The 14,128-nt window shown below is 44.3% G+C and overlaps 1 protein-coding gene across 9 annotated transcripts in view; it reads left to right on the forward strand.

The window, feature by feature from the left end:
* The first annotated feature begins 124 nt into the window (after nt 1–124).
* WDR20 (WD repeat domain 20) overlaps nt 125–14,128 on the forward strand; it is a 94,890-nt gene continuing 80,886 nt past the window's right edge. For 3 of the 9 annotated variants that reach the window (XR_003551323.1, XR_003551322.1, XM_014592193.2), the window contains exon 1: nt 136–463. Coding sequence is in view for 7 of the 9 variants with exons in the window: in XM_014592193.2 (XP_014447679.1) it covers nt 203–463 (261 nt within the window). In the remaining 2 variants the exon portion in view is untranslated. Of the gene's footprint in view, nt 464–14,128 lie in introns of all 9 variants that reach the window. The other 6 variants (XM_006160000.3, XM_006160003.3, XM_006160007.3 and 3 more) reach the window with 3 other exon arrangements.

Consider the following 14,128-nt stretch of genomic DNA (forward strand, 5'->3'; position numbering starts at 1 on the left):
GAGGCGGGGGGGCGGGGGGAGCGCGCCTGCCCAGTCGGGCCGTAAACAAGCCCGCCCCTTCCCCTCCGCCCGCCTTCGCGGGGCCGGCTCGCGGGTGGGAAGGGCGGGAGGAAGAGGCGGGGGGAGAGCGAGCGCCTGGGCCGGCGCCTGCGCGGTGGGCGTGATCCGGGCACTTAGGGCAGGATGAACGCTGCTTTCCAAGATGGCGACGGAGGGAGGAGGGAAGGAGATGAACGAGATTAAGACCCAATTCACCACCCGGGAAGGTCCGTACAAGCTGCTGCCGCATTCGGAGTACAGCCGGGAGTCCAGCCGGCCCAACCGGGTGCCCTTCAACTCACAGGGATCCAACCCTGTCCGCGTCTCCTTCGTCAACCTCAACGACCAGTCCGGCAACGGCGACCGCCTCTGCTTCAATGTGGGCCGGGAGCTCTACTTCTATATCTACAAGGGTGTCCGCAAGGTACCGACCCGGGCGTCACCGGGGTCCGCCAGCGGCGTGGGCAGGGGCCGGGAGCAGGGCGGTGACAGCGGGGCCAGGGTGACCCACAGGGGTGGCCGTCGCTCTTACTTTTGAGTGGGCCGGTAACTCCACCGGGGTACTCCTGGGGAAAGGGGATTCACGAGTGAGGAGGGTGGCGGCGGGGGGGGCGGTCGAAGGGTGGGAGCTGTGAAAAGGGTCCGTGGGGTGTCTGGTTCCGGCCGGCAGGCTCCAGAAGGAGCCGGCTGCCTCTCCCCGGTACGGTCTGTCAGGCTCTGACATGACCAAGGAGCGGGCCTGCGAGTCCCCGGAAGAGGTGGGGTGGCCGTCTTTTCTGCTTACATTGCCTCGCCTCCCGGAGGATTAGAAAGAAGGGGTGCCAGGCAGCTTGGTAAGGTCCGTAAGGCGGAACCCGAGCCGGGAAGCGGAGGACTGAGACTAGGTCAGAAAGGACCTGCTCGGCTCGCAGGGCTACTCCACCTGCTGCCACAGTGACACTTCCTGGGAGCCTCTCCTGGTGTCAACACTTTGTATTTCCAAAGGCATCCGCGGGAGGACGGCTGTCACTGTCTCCGCCGAGGGAATCTTCTGAAAGATTGTTAAAGAGGATCATCCAGCCCCTTGTAGTATAAAAAGGGCTGAGTGCTACGGTGGGGAGGTCGAAATGATGTTTTCATGACCTAAGCTGGTTTGGAGGGCTTCTGTGTGAGTGTGCCCAGATTAATCCCGTCCAACAAGTCAGACTGTGTCCCAAACAGGGAGGGATATGCCTTAAAAGGTACTTTAAAGGAGCCATCCTTCTTGGCGGGCGACTTAACAGTAATTCTGTGAAGCATGTAATCATCCTTTAAAAATATCTCTTTAAAAGCAGCAATTTATTAGAGCTCTCCTTTCGTTGGCTATGTAACTCTCTTCTCACCGAGAACTACTTACTTTTGAGATTGTGGTCTTTGACTTGACTCTTGGAAGAATGAGGCAGTGAATGCACCACACCCCACAACACTAGGATGAGGTGATAAAAGATGAACTTCTAAAATGTTTGGCTAGTGTGACAATCAATTGTACATATTGAACACTCCCTAGGATTTCACATATCCAGTTCTAGTAGTGTTCTTGTGGGTTTCAAGAACTAGGGACAGTGGTTTTTAAATGTAGTGAGTTTCATTCAAGGGAATCTTTTTATTAAGTGTTTATGATGAGAAGCACACTGGTGTGTTTGCAGTATTCTGTTAGAAGTTACTGAAAGTGGGGGCCAGCAGGTGGCATAGTGGTTAAGGTGCTGGACTCCCACATGGCCAAGTGTGGTTCGTGTCCCGGACCAGGTGGTTTGCTTTCTCACTTTTCCTCTCTCTCTCTCTGGTCAGGTTGAAAAATAATAATAAATTAAGTTTTAAAAAAGGTACTGAAAGTGAATTGGCTTAACTTTTTTTTCTTTCTTTTTTGGAATTGGGAAAATGTAGAGTTGTCAGTAATAGTCTAGGAAGTGAATTTTCAGTCCTACTCCCAACTTTCACTGAATGACTTGTTGGGAACCTTGGATAAGTTATTTAACTTATGTTTGCACCTCTTTAAAAAGGGAATATTGCAGTGCACATGTTGTACTTATTAATATAATGACCATAGTGAACTTTAAAGCTCTGAAACACCCAGTAGATGTAAAATATACTTAAAATAAACATGATAAGTAACTGTCAAAGAGCCAGCTAGGTGGCTTGGTGGTTAAGAGAGCTGGATCCCACATGACCGGCTGCTTGGTTCAAGTCTTGGACCTGACAGCTTTGAAAACATGCCAGTGGGTGTGGGTGTATGCCCAAAATCCCAACAGGAGGATGCAGGAAAAGGGATTGAGGCGTGGCTATTTCATCTGGCACCTGGGGTAGAGGGGGCAGTTCTCACTTTCTCTCTGGCCAGTGCACATGCCCTATAGCAAATTTAAAGAAAAAAAAAAAGATTACCTATCAAATAGGAAGCTGCCATCTTGACTTTGATACTAGGACTGAAATGATGAGTTTTTCTCTGGAAATAAGTTTAGGATTTTAAGTTTTTAACCATAGATAAATGTATATAAAAATGCAGTGTACTCTGGGGCCAGCAGGTGGCGTGGAGGTTAAGGCAGCTGGATCCCAAATGGCTAACTCTGCAGTTCTAGTCCCAGGATGTTGGTTTAAAAAATCATACCAGGTGCAAGTGTGTGCATATGCCCAAAATCTCAAGAGGAAACTGGAGGAGGAGGGATTGTAGAGTGGCCAGTGATTTCTCCCTTTCCCTCTTTTTTTTTTTTTCTTTTGGAGAAGTTTTTGCTATAGGGAGTGTGTGCTCACCAGAAAGACAGACAGACAGAAAGCGAGAAATCACCCCCCAAGGGGGATACCATGCCGCAATCTCTTCTCCATTCTCATCTCAGGATCTTGGGCACGCATACACACATGCCCGGTGTGAGTTTAAACCACCAGGTCCAGGACTCAAACCGCAGTCAACTACATGGGAGTCCAGGGACAGACATAGCCATTACGCCAACTGCTGGTCCCGCCTCTTTGTCTCTGATAAGCGCACACACTCCATGGGAAAAATATTAAACTCCACAAAACAATATGCTTAAAAAATAAATTTGCGGGACCAGCAGATGGAGAGTAATGGTTATGTTGCTGGACTCTCATGTTGTTGAACATGGTTTGAATCTTGGACCCAGCGACTTGAAACGCAGGTTGGGTGTGTGTGCATTCATGCCCAAGATCCCAAGAGGAGAAAGGAGAAGAAGGGATTGCAGCATGGCCATCCTCCTAGGGAGTGATTTCTCGCTTTCTGTCTTTCTGACGAGCACACGTGCCCTCTAGCATAAATAAATAAATAAATAAATAAATAAATAAATAAATAAATAAATTTGCTGGCATCAGCAGATGGCATATTGGTTATTTTGCTGGACACCCATGTAGTTGACTGGCATTTGAGTCCTAGACTCAGTGGCTTAAAACTTAATGCTGGGGGGAACCAGCAGTTAGTGTAATGGCTATGTCGCTGGACTCCCACTTAGTTGATCGTGGTTCGTGTCCTGGACCCGGTGACTTAAAACTCACACTGGGCGCGTGTGCGTGCGTGCCCAGGATCCCTAGAGGAGAATGGAGGAGAGGGGATTTCGGCGTGACCATCTCCCCTGGGGGGGGATTTCTCGCTTTCTGTCTCTAATGTCTCTCTCTGTCTGTCTGGCGAGCGCACGCGCCCTATAGCAAAAAATCTCTCCAAAAAATAACTTAATGCTGGGCATGTGTGTGCGCATGACCAAAATCCCTAGAGGATAATGGAAGAGAAGAGGTTGTGGCGTAGCCATTGCCACCAGGGATTGATTTCTCACTTTCTGCCTCTCTATCTCTCCCTGATTCTCTGTTGAGTGCATGTGCCCTATAGCAAAAAATCTCTCTTAAAAATAAATAAATTTGCTAACACTAGTGACGATTAATGCAAGCATTGCTTTTTTAAAAAAATTATTTAACTTTATTTATTTATTTACTACATTTATTTTAATTTGACCAGAGAGAGAAAACGGGGAGAGAGAGAGAGAGAGAGGGAAAGTGAGAAAGCAAGGTGTCAGGCCCAGGAGTCAAACCGTGGTCAGCCATGTGGGAGTCCAGTGCCCTTAACTACAGTGCCACCTGCTGACCCCCCAAACATTTTTTTTTTCTTTATGGAATTATTTTTAACTTTATTTATTATTATTATTATTATTGCTATTTTAATTGAGAAATACAAAGAGAGAGAGAGAGAGAAGGAAGGCTGCCAGGTCTGAGACTTGAACTGTGGTCAGCCATGTGGAAACCCAGTGTCCTTAACCACCACACCACTTGCAAGCCCTGCATTGCTGTTTTGTTTTTGTTTTTTTGAGAGAGGGCACGTGCACTCACCAGGAAGACAGAGAGACAGAAAGCGAGAAATCACTCCCCAGGGGAGATGGCCATGCCACAATCACTTCTCCTCCACTCTTGCCACAATCCCTTCCCTTCTATTCTCCTTGGGATCTTGGGCATAAATGCACACGCCCAGCTGAGTTTAAGCCACCGGGTCCAGGACTTGAACTGCAGTTGACTATGTGAGAGCCCAGCGACATAGCCATTACGCCAACTGCTGGTTCCTGCATTGTTTTATATAAAAAATTTTCTTTGAAAGATTATTTGTAGTGGCAGTAGGTGGCATGGAGGTTAAGGCATGACTCACGCATGGCTTCCTCATGGCTGACTCCGCGATTCAAATTCCAGACCCAGTGTTTTGAAAATTGTGTTGGGCACATGTACATGCATGCCCCAAATCCTGAGAGGATACTGGAGGAGAAGGGACTGAGGCATAGCCTTCCTCCCCAACCTCGAGGGGGGGTGATTTCTCACTCACCCTCTTTCTGTCTCTGGTGAGTACTTATGCCCTATAGTAAAGCAGAAACTTAAAATATATATATTATTTATGAAGCATTCTAATGTCAACCTTATTTGGATCCGATAGCCCTGGTTTGGATCATAAAAATAGATCAGTTACTTGGAATTATGTTTATAATAGTGTTCTTCAGCTCCCCCCTGCTTTTCAAAAATTTGCTAAGGGGTGCATGTACTTCCCAGAGAGAAAAAGTGAGAAAGCACCCCAGGAGGGATGGCCATACTGCAGTCCCTTCTCATCCATTCTTGTTTTAAGATTTTTGAGCATGCCCACACACGTGCCCAGCGTGTTTTCTAAACCACATAGTCAGCTATGTGGGATCCAACCACCTTAATCACCATGCCGCCAGCTGGGCCTCATGTGATAATATCTTAGAGATAAATTTGCACAATGTTGTAGACATTTCAACTTTCTCAAGCTATTGCAGTATTTTTGAAGTCTATTTATTGATATTTATTTAACTTGCCAGAGGATGCATCCATTTGCTGGGGGGAGGGAAGAACTGAGAGGAGAACACATCCTCCACCACAGGGCACCTTTCCTCTATTTCTCCTTCCTTTTGGGGCTTTAGGTACACACATATACAAGCCTGGTATTTCTCAAGCCGTCAGGTCCAGAACTTGAACCATGGGATTGACTGTGTGGGATCCACCTGCCTTAACCACCATGGCATGGTCTGGCATTTCTTACATGAGCAAGAGAGAGAGAGAGAAATAGCAGCTTCAAGAGAATGCAGATGCCAGTCCATCCCCAGCTTCTGTTAGCCCCAGGTCATGGGTACATCTGTACCTGGTATACTCGGGGAGGTCCTCAGGAGCAAAGCTAGAACTCTCCTATGAGTCAGCTTCATGAGGGGAGCTGGCCACACCTCAGTTCCCTCTTCTCCATTTTCCTCTTAGAACTTTGGGCATGCATACACACACCCAGCATGTTTTTAAGCCACCGGGTTCAGGACTTGAACTGTTATAGTTGGCTCTTTGGGATCCAGCTGCTTTAACCACCGCTCCACTAGTTAGCCTGCCATCTTAATTTTTAAATTTTTGTTTTCCATGAGTGAGTTTGCATTTATTTATTTTTATTTCTGAATATAAGTGACTATCTTTGCAACTCTATTTTCTGATTTTAAATGGAGTGAATAATTTATCCTTTGTCAAAAAACTAAAATTTACTTTGGGGGGGGTTATAATTGTAAATCAGTTACTGACAGTTGGCCATTTTGACTTTTCCTCCCCTTTGAGGATGACAGTAATTTGAATAATTCATAACGTCTAATTTGAATGAATAAATTCAAGCTAAATCTGCATGTAAAAAGATTGGGAAATAGAACTATTAAAGAACTTAATTTAGGCCGGCTCCATGGCTTGGGGGTTAAGGCAGCCAGATCTCACATGGCCAACTGAGTAGTTCGAGTTCCAGACCTGGTAGCTTGACAGACATGCGAGGTGCCATGTGTATATATTCCCCAAATCCTAAAAGTGGGGAGAAATGAAGGAGAAGGGATAGTTGTGTGACCATTCCCCAGGGGGGATATTTTCTTCTCTTCCTCTCTCCTTGTCTCTTTCTGGTGAGCTCATGTGCCCTGTAAAAAGGAAAAAAAAAAAAAAAGAACAAACTTAGATCAAGGGCCAGTCCGTAGCACAGTGGCTAAATCTTGTTTGTAGGGAACCAGATCCTGCTTTGCTTATCCTGCTTTGAATCATGGACCTGGCAGTCTGAAAAACATGCTTGGGGGGGGCCAGCAGGTAGCATGGACACTAAACACTCCCATGTGGCTGACCATGGTTCAAATCCCAGACCTAATGGGTTTGTATTCTTACTTTCTCTCTCTCTCTCTGGTCAAATTAAAATGATTTGAATAGGGGCCAGCAGGTGGCATGGTGGTTAAGGGCACTGGACTCCCACATGGCCAATGTGATTTGAGTCCCGAACCTAGTGGCTTGCTTTTTTCACCTTCCCTTTCCCTTCCCTTTTCTCTTTCTCTCTCTGTCCCTCTCTGGTAAAATTAAAATAAAATAATAAATAAAGTTAGATAATTCTTAAAAAGAAAAGAATGAAGAAATAAAATAAATAATTCTTTAAAAAAAAAAAAAAAGAGGGACCAGCAGGTGGTGTGGTGGTTAAAGGCACTGGATTCCCACGTGGCCGACGGTGGTTCGAGTCTCGGACCTGGTGACTTGCTTTCTCCCTCTTCCTTTTTCTTTCTCTCTTTATCTCTCTCTGGTCAAATTTTAAAAAAAAATGATAACAAATGAAACTAAATAAATACATAAATCATTGTTAGAAAAAGAAAAACACACTAGGCACTTGTGCATACACACCCAAAATGCTGATGGGGCGGATAAATGGAGGAGAAGGGACTGAGGTGCCACTATGCCCCACTCTCTTTTTTCCCCTCTTTCTGTATTTCTTACTTTTACTGGAAGTACATGGCCTCCTGGCAATTTAAAAGCAAACAAAAAACTGCAGAATTTAGGTCATGAAATTTGTGCTAGCATTACTAAGAAGAAGATTGGGGTCCTGGGGAAATGGAATGATGAGGAAGTAGTCTGGCAACTGTGCTGAGGAGGGCAATCCTGGACCTTTTTATATGTTCATAGGTCAGTGTCTAAAGCTAGGAGGGACCTTAGGGTTTAGGTAGTCTCATGCCTCTCAGAGAAAACCAGGGCTAGAATGAGGATACAACCTCTGTGTCACATTATTATTTTTTTCTCATGGTAGGGAAAACTGAGTCTCAAGAACTGTATTTGACCGGAAGTACTGATCAAGCATTTAGGTCACAGGAATACCTATACTTCAAGCATGTCAGAATTTCCCTCAACATTTTGCCATGTATTATTTTCTGAAATCTTCATAGCAATCCAGTGAAGTAGATGAAGAGTCTTTTCAGTCAAAGAAGTACAACCGGGAACCAGCAGTTAGCGTAATGGCTATGTCGCTGGACTCCCACGTAGTCGACCGCGGTTCGTGTCCCGGACCTGGTGACTTAAAACTCACGCTGGGCGTGTGTGCGTGCATGCCCAACATCCCGAGAGGAGAATGGAGGAGAAGGGATTGCGGCGTGACCATCCCCCCTGGGGGGGTGATTTCTCGCTTTCTGTCTCTATGTCTCTCTCTGTCTGTCTGGCGAGCGCACGCGCCCTACAGTGAAAATCTCTCAAAAAAAAAAAAAAAAAGAAGAAGAAGTACAACCGACGGTTAGTTTTATTTTGTTTTTTTCCTTTAGTTTTCTGTTTTTAATTTTCCAGAGGGCGTGTGTGCTGGGGCAGGGGCCAGGGGATGAGGAGAGAAAGAGAAAAAGTGAGAAGGCACTCCCGTGTAGTATGATCATACACATGTGTACATGCCCACCACATCTTTCAAGCTGCTGAATCTAGGACTTGAACAACATGGTTGATCATGTGGGATACAGCCACTTTAACCACTAGGCCATGAACTGGCCTCAGTATAGAGTTTCTGGCATGAGAAGATGTAGTTTTGTTTTATTTTTAAAGACTTATTTAATTTTATGCATCATTATTATTATTATTATTATTAAATTTGACCGAGAGAGAGAGAAAGTGGGAGAGCAAGCCACTGGGTCTTGGACTCGAACCATGTGGGAGTACAATACCATAACTACCATGCCACTTTCTGGCCCAAAAATGTAGTTTTGTAAATTTATTTTGTTTAACCAAAGATAGTATGATTACTGTTTTTTGGTTTTTTGTTTTGAGAGATTGTTGCTATCAGGCGTGTGTACTCACTGGAGAGCCAGAAAGCGGGAAATCACCCCTGAGCAATGGCCATACCACAATCCCTTCTCCTCCTTTCTTCTTGGGATTTTGGGCATATACATACACGTCTGATATGAGTTTCAAGCCTCTGGGTCCAGGACTTGAACCAAGGTCGACCGTATGGAGTCCCGCAAAGTAACCATTATGCCATCTACGGGTACCTGATCACTGATTTAATATGGACACTAAGCTTTTCAACCAAGAATTGACTTGAGTACTATAGTAGTAATAGGCAAGGTGATATGGGATATACAAAGATGACTGAGACCCTGTTGCTCCCTCAAATAACTTTTAACTACTTCAATCATCTTTATTGCATAGTTTTCTTTTCTTAAAAAAGAGATTGTTGGGGACCAGCAGATGGAGTAATGGTTACATTGCTGGGCTCCCATGCAGTTGACCGTGGTTTGAATCCCAGACCCAACAACTTAAATCTCAGCTGAGCACGCATGTGTACTTGCCTAAGATCCCAAGAGAAGAATGGAGAAGGGATCGTGGCATGGCCATCCCCCCTGGGGGTGATTTCTCGCTTTTTGTCTCTCTGTCTCTCTGGCAAGCACATGAGCCCTATAGCAAAAACTTTCTTAAATAAAAAAGAGAGAGACTATCAGGCGGTGGTTAAGGTAGCTAGATCACATATGGCAAACTGCTGTGGTTCAAGTCTCAGACCTAGTGGCCTGTATAACATCTAGGGCATATGTGTGCATGTTCAAAATCTTGAAAGGAGGGAATGGAGGAAAAAGGATTATGGTGTGGCCATGCCCTGTGAAAAATGCTTCCTCTTTCATCTTTGTATAGCGCCCGTGCCCTCTGGCAAATTTTAATAATTAATAAAATAAAATGGTAGGCCAGCAGGTGGCGTGGTAGTTAAGGGCTCTGGACTCGTGCATGGTTTACCGTGGTTCAAGTCCCAGACCTGGTGGCTTTCTTTCTTTCTCTCTTTCTGGTCAAATTAATAAATAAAATAAAATAAAATAATTATTAAAAAAATAAAATGGCTAGGATAAAAAAAGTAACAAGTGCTGGTGAGACTGTAGTGAAACAGAACCATCTTACACTATTGGTGGGAATATATATTAGTACAACCTTGGTGGAGAACAATATGGAGGTTCCTCAAAAACCTACAGGTAGAACTTCCATATGACCCAGTAATCCCACTCCTCAGTATTTACCCAAAGGGTAGGAAAACAGATACTTGTGGATCCATGTTATGATTCTTGGTAGTTTGGTAAATAAATAAACTTTGTGCTCAGGAAATGTTGTGTTGATTGTCATAAAATTTCTAGATCAAATGAAGGAGGCCCCGTCCACAGTGAACTGTAGTTTTGCATTTGTTATATCTTACCTTAAGTATTACATCCTCATTCCTGTTTTGTAGTTGGAAAACAGGGAACCATTTCTTCTGTTATGTCTGGCTACAGTAGTGTTCTTTTTTCTTGTATTTCCTTGTATGCCTTTTGTATTTCCCTGAAATAAAGTATTTTCCAATTCTGAAAAAAAAAAAAAAAAGATAGCTTTAGAATAAATTTGCCAAAGCAGTTGTTTTATGCAGACATATTTTTTTGCAAAAATGCAAATAGCCTCCTTTCTGCTCTCAGCTTAACCATCACTTCCTTAGCAGATCCTTCCTGGAATCCCCAGGCTAAATCAGTTTTTTCCCTATTAATTGTTCTCATCACACGCTGTACTTTGCCTTCCCCTCACTTTTCTCAACTTACAGTTCTCCGTGTGATCTATAAACAAAGCTCTGTTTGCCTAGGGAGCTTTCCTGTTCTGCCTTCCCAGTACCCAGCCCAGTGTCCAGTCTAGAGTTAGGCCCTTACTCTGTTTATTGAGAGAGTGACTGACTATAGCCATGCCTATTGATGCTATCCTTTAAAAAATCTTTAGAAGCTGGAAAACCCATTTAGCTTTGGGCCTAAAAGTTGATTTTTTTTTTTTTTTGAGAAGTTTTTGCTATAGGGCATATGCACTTGCCAGAAAGAGAGACAGAAAGCGAGAAATCACCCCCAGGGGGGATGGCCACACCGCATTCGCTTCTCCTCCATTCTCCTCTTGGGATCTTGGGCATGCACGCACACGTGCCAAGTGTGAGTTTAAGCCACTGGGCCTGGGACTCAAACTGCGGTCGACTCCATGGGAGTTCAGTGACAGCCATTATGCCAACTGCTAGTCCTCAAAGTTGGTATTTTTTAGTAGTTCTTTTAAAGACTTTTAGGGACCAGGAGGTGACGTGACCCTCTGTGAGGCTGACCTGTGTAGGAAGGTGACAAGTTCCTGGCTGAAGACCTGCCTGAGTATGCACGGGACATGTAGGTGCCCATGATTCAGGGCTGGCTGAGACTGGGGGTGAATTGCAGTGTCAACACTGTGTTGAGGATGCTCTCTGTCTTTGTTGTTCTTGGAAGAAATATGTAAACTTACAAAAATACATTTTGAAATATTATTTGCAGATTATAAACTTAGCTTTCTTTCATTTAAAAAAATTTTTTTGAGAGTTTTTTGCTATAGGGTGCATGTGCATGCTGGAAAGACAAGAGAGAGACAGAGAGACAGAAAGTGAGAAATCATGCCCCGGAGGATGGCCATGCTGCAGTCCCTTTTCCTCCATTCTCCTCTTGGGATCTTGGGCACACACACACACACACACACACACACACGCCCGGCGTGAGTTTAAGCCACCGGGTCCAGAACTCAAACAGCAGTCAACTACATGGGAGTCCTGCGACATAGCCATTACGCTGTTCCCCTCATTTTAAAATTTTAATTGCCAGAGGGCATGCACACTTGCCAGAAAGAGACCGAGTGGGAGAAAGCACCCCTAGTGGAGTGTGGTCATGTTGTATTCCTGTCTCCATTTCTCTATCCTGTTGAGACTTTGTGTGCACACCTGCTTAATCTGCCTTTTAAAAAAAAATAATAATTTTATTTGTTAAAGAATTATTTAACTTTATTTATTTATTTAAATTTGACCAGAGAGGGACAGAGAGAGAGAGGGAGAAAGTGAGAAAGCAAGCCACCAGGTCCGGGACTTGAACCATGGTCAGCCATGTGGGAGTCCAGTGCCCTTAACCACCACGCCACTTGCCAGCCCCTATTTGTTATTATTTTTTAATTTGACCAGAGACAGAGAGAGATCTGATCAAGAGAAGGGAAAAGTGAAAAAGCAAGCCACCAGGTCTGGGACTCAGACCATGGTCAGCCATGTGGGGGTCCAACACCTTAACCACCATGCCACCTGCTGGCTCCAATTTAGCCTGTTTTTTAAGCCACAGTAGCCAGGATCCAAACCATTGTTAATCATTGGGATCTGGCTCTCATAACCACTGGACTATGGGGCTGACCTAGCTTTTTTTTTTTTTTTTTTTTTTTGAGAAAGAGATTTTTGCTAGGGCGTGTGTGCTTGCCAGAAACAGAGAGACAGAAAGTGAGAAATTACCACGCCTGTTGGGATGGCCACACCACAATCCCTCTCCTCCATTCTCCTCTTGGGATTTTTATATGCACACGCACATGTGCCCGGCGTGAGTTTTAAGTTGCTGGGTCCAAGACTCGAACCATGGTCAACTCCATGGGAGTCCAAGAACGTAACTATTATGCCATTTGCTGGTCCTGACCTAGCTTTCTTAAAATTGGGAAATTATGTAATGAGATGTTGAAGTAATGGAGTTACTAAATGACACAGATTATGTTTGATCTACTTCTGCTAAACCATGTTACCTATGAGATTGCATGTAGTATAACAAACATTTAAGACTGTACTTGAAATTACTTAGCATTCAAGCCAGAGAATTTTCCTCTCTTCCTTACCCCAATCTTAACACACTAGACCAAATGTGCTGCTCAGAGATGTTATGGAAGCAATTCCTACAGAAGGGGGGAAGTATGTGTAGATGTGTAAAGGCCTTTTCAACTACCTTTTCAGGTTGTATGTGTCTGTGCTCAATACTCTTTTTAAAATGAAAATAAATTCATCTTTTTATGGGAGAGATTTCTTTATGTCTTGGATTTATTGTTTACATCTTGAGTTCGAGTTGGGAGTGGGATGAGGGTGTTTGTGAAAGTCAGTGGAGAAAAGCTTTATACTCACCTTGCTGAGATGAAGTTGGGGCCAAAAGAGAAGTCATTTGATAGTAGCCTGAGTTCTGGAGGAAGGTCATGGGTGGACTTGGAGAGGATGAGCACTCTGTTATGGGAAATGCTCTGTCTTGTGAAAAACGACGGGACCACCCATAGGTGACATTGGAGGAAGTCATGCTTTGTGTGGGAGGATGAACACGATGCCTTTTTAAGATTTTTTTCCCCTTAAACTAGTTTTAGAAACTGGACTGCTTCAGACAAGGTCATGTTCACACCCTTCTCCCCATTTGTAATTTTCACAAGTCCCCACTTATAATTTAGGAAGAGGCTTAGAAGTGTAGAACTTTTTATATCAGATTTACTTTGAGAAATCTTGTACTTAGTAGAGCACATGTGGGATAGCTGAATGACTGGAAACCTGTTTCTTTTCCATTAAGGGCCACTTATTGACTTCTGAAATATTGATAAGATTTAGTTATTAGAGTTACATGCTGAGGGGAAAGCAACTTAATTTGCCACTTAAAGCAGGATATGGTTGTTTCTCTTGACCTGGAGGAAGGGTGGTGATGAGATTTTAAAAGACTCCATGGGTGGATATGAGCAATGTTAAGCACCCCAAATTTGTCAGTGAAGTCTATGAGGTAGTCATGAATGTCACTCTCAAATCTTTATGGAGTATATGTATGAGGTAGTGATCTATGTGCTGATTGTAGACGAGGTCTCTGCCTTCAAGAAACTCATCACTTCTCTGTGTTATCATTGAGTTCATGTAGGGATTAAGTTTTTATTTTTTCTTTTTTGAGAGATTTTTGCTATAGGGAATGTACGTTAGCCAGAGGAACAGGGAGACAGAAAACGAGAAATCACCCCCTGGGAGGATGGCCATAGTCCCTTCTCCTCCATTCTCCTCTCAGGATTTTGGACACGCATGCACATGTTCTTATTATGAGTTTCAAGCCAATGGGTCCAGGACTTGAACCACAGTTGACTTTATGGGAGTCCAGCTGCTTTAACCACCATGCCACCTGCTGACCCACTTAAGTGGTATTTTGCTTTGGTAGAAAACTTGAGCAAGAACCAAAACATAGTTTATGAATAGAGTTGTCACTGGCTGGGTTTTAAAATGAATATGAATGAGACCAGCAGTTGGCTATTTCGCTGGACTCCCATGTAGTTGACAGCGGTTTGAGTCCTGGACCTGGTGGCTTAAACACACTGTCGTTTGTGTGTGCATGCCCAAGATCCTGAGAGGAGAATGGAGGAGAAGGGGTTGTGGTGTGGCCATCCCCCCTGGGGGGTGATTTCTCACTTTCTTTCTCTCTGTCTCTGTCTTTCTGGTGAGCACATGTGCCCTATAACAAAAACCTCTTAAAAAAAA

The sequence above is a fragment of the Tupaia chinensis genome, unplaced genomic scaffold (assembly GCF_000334495.1).
Source record: "Tupaia chinensis unplaced genomic scaffold, TupChi_1.0 Scaffold000671_1, whole genome shotgun sequence".
Taxonomy (NCBI): Eukaryota; Metazoa; Chordata; class Mammalia; order Scandentia; family Tupaiidae; genus Tupaia; species Tupaia belangeri.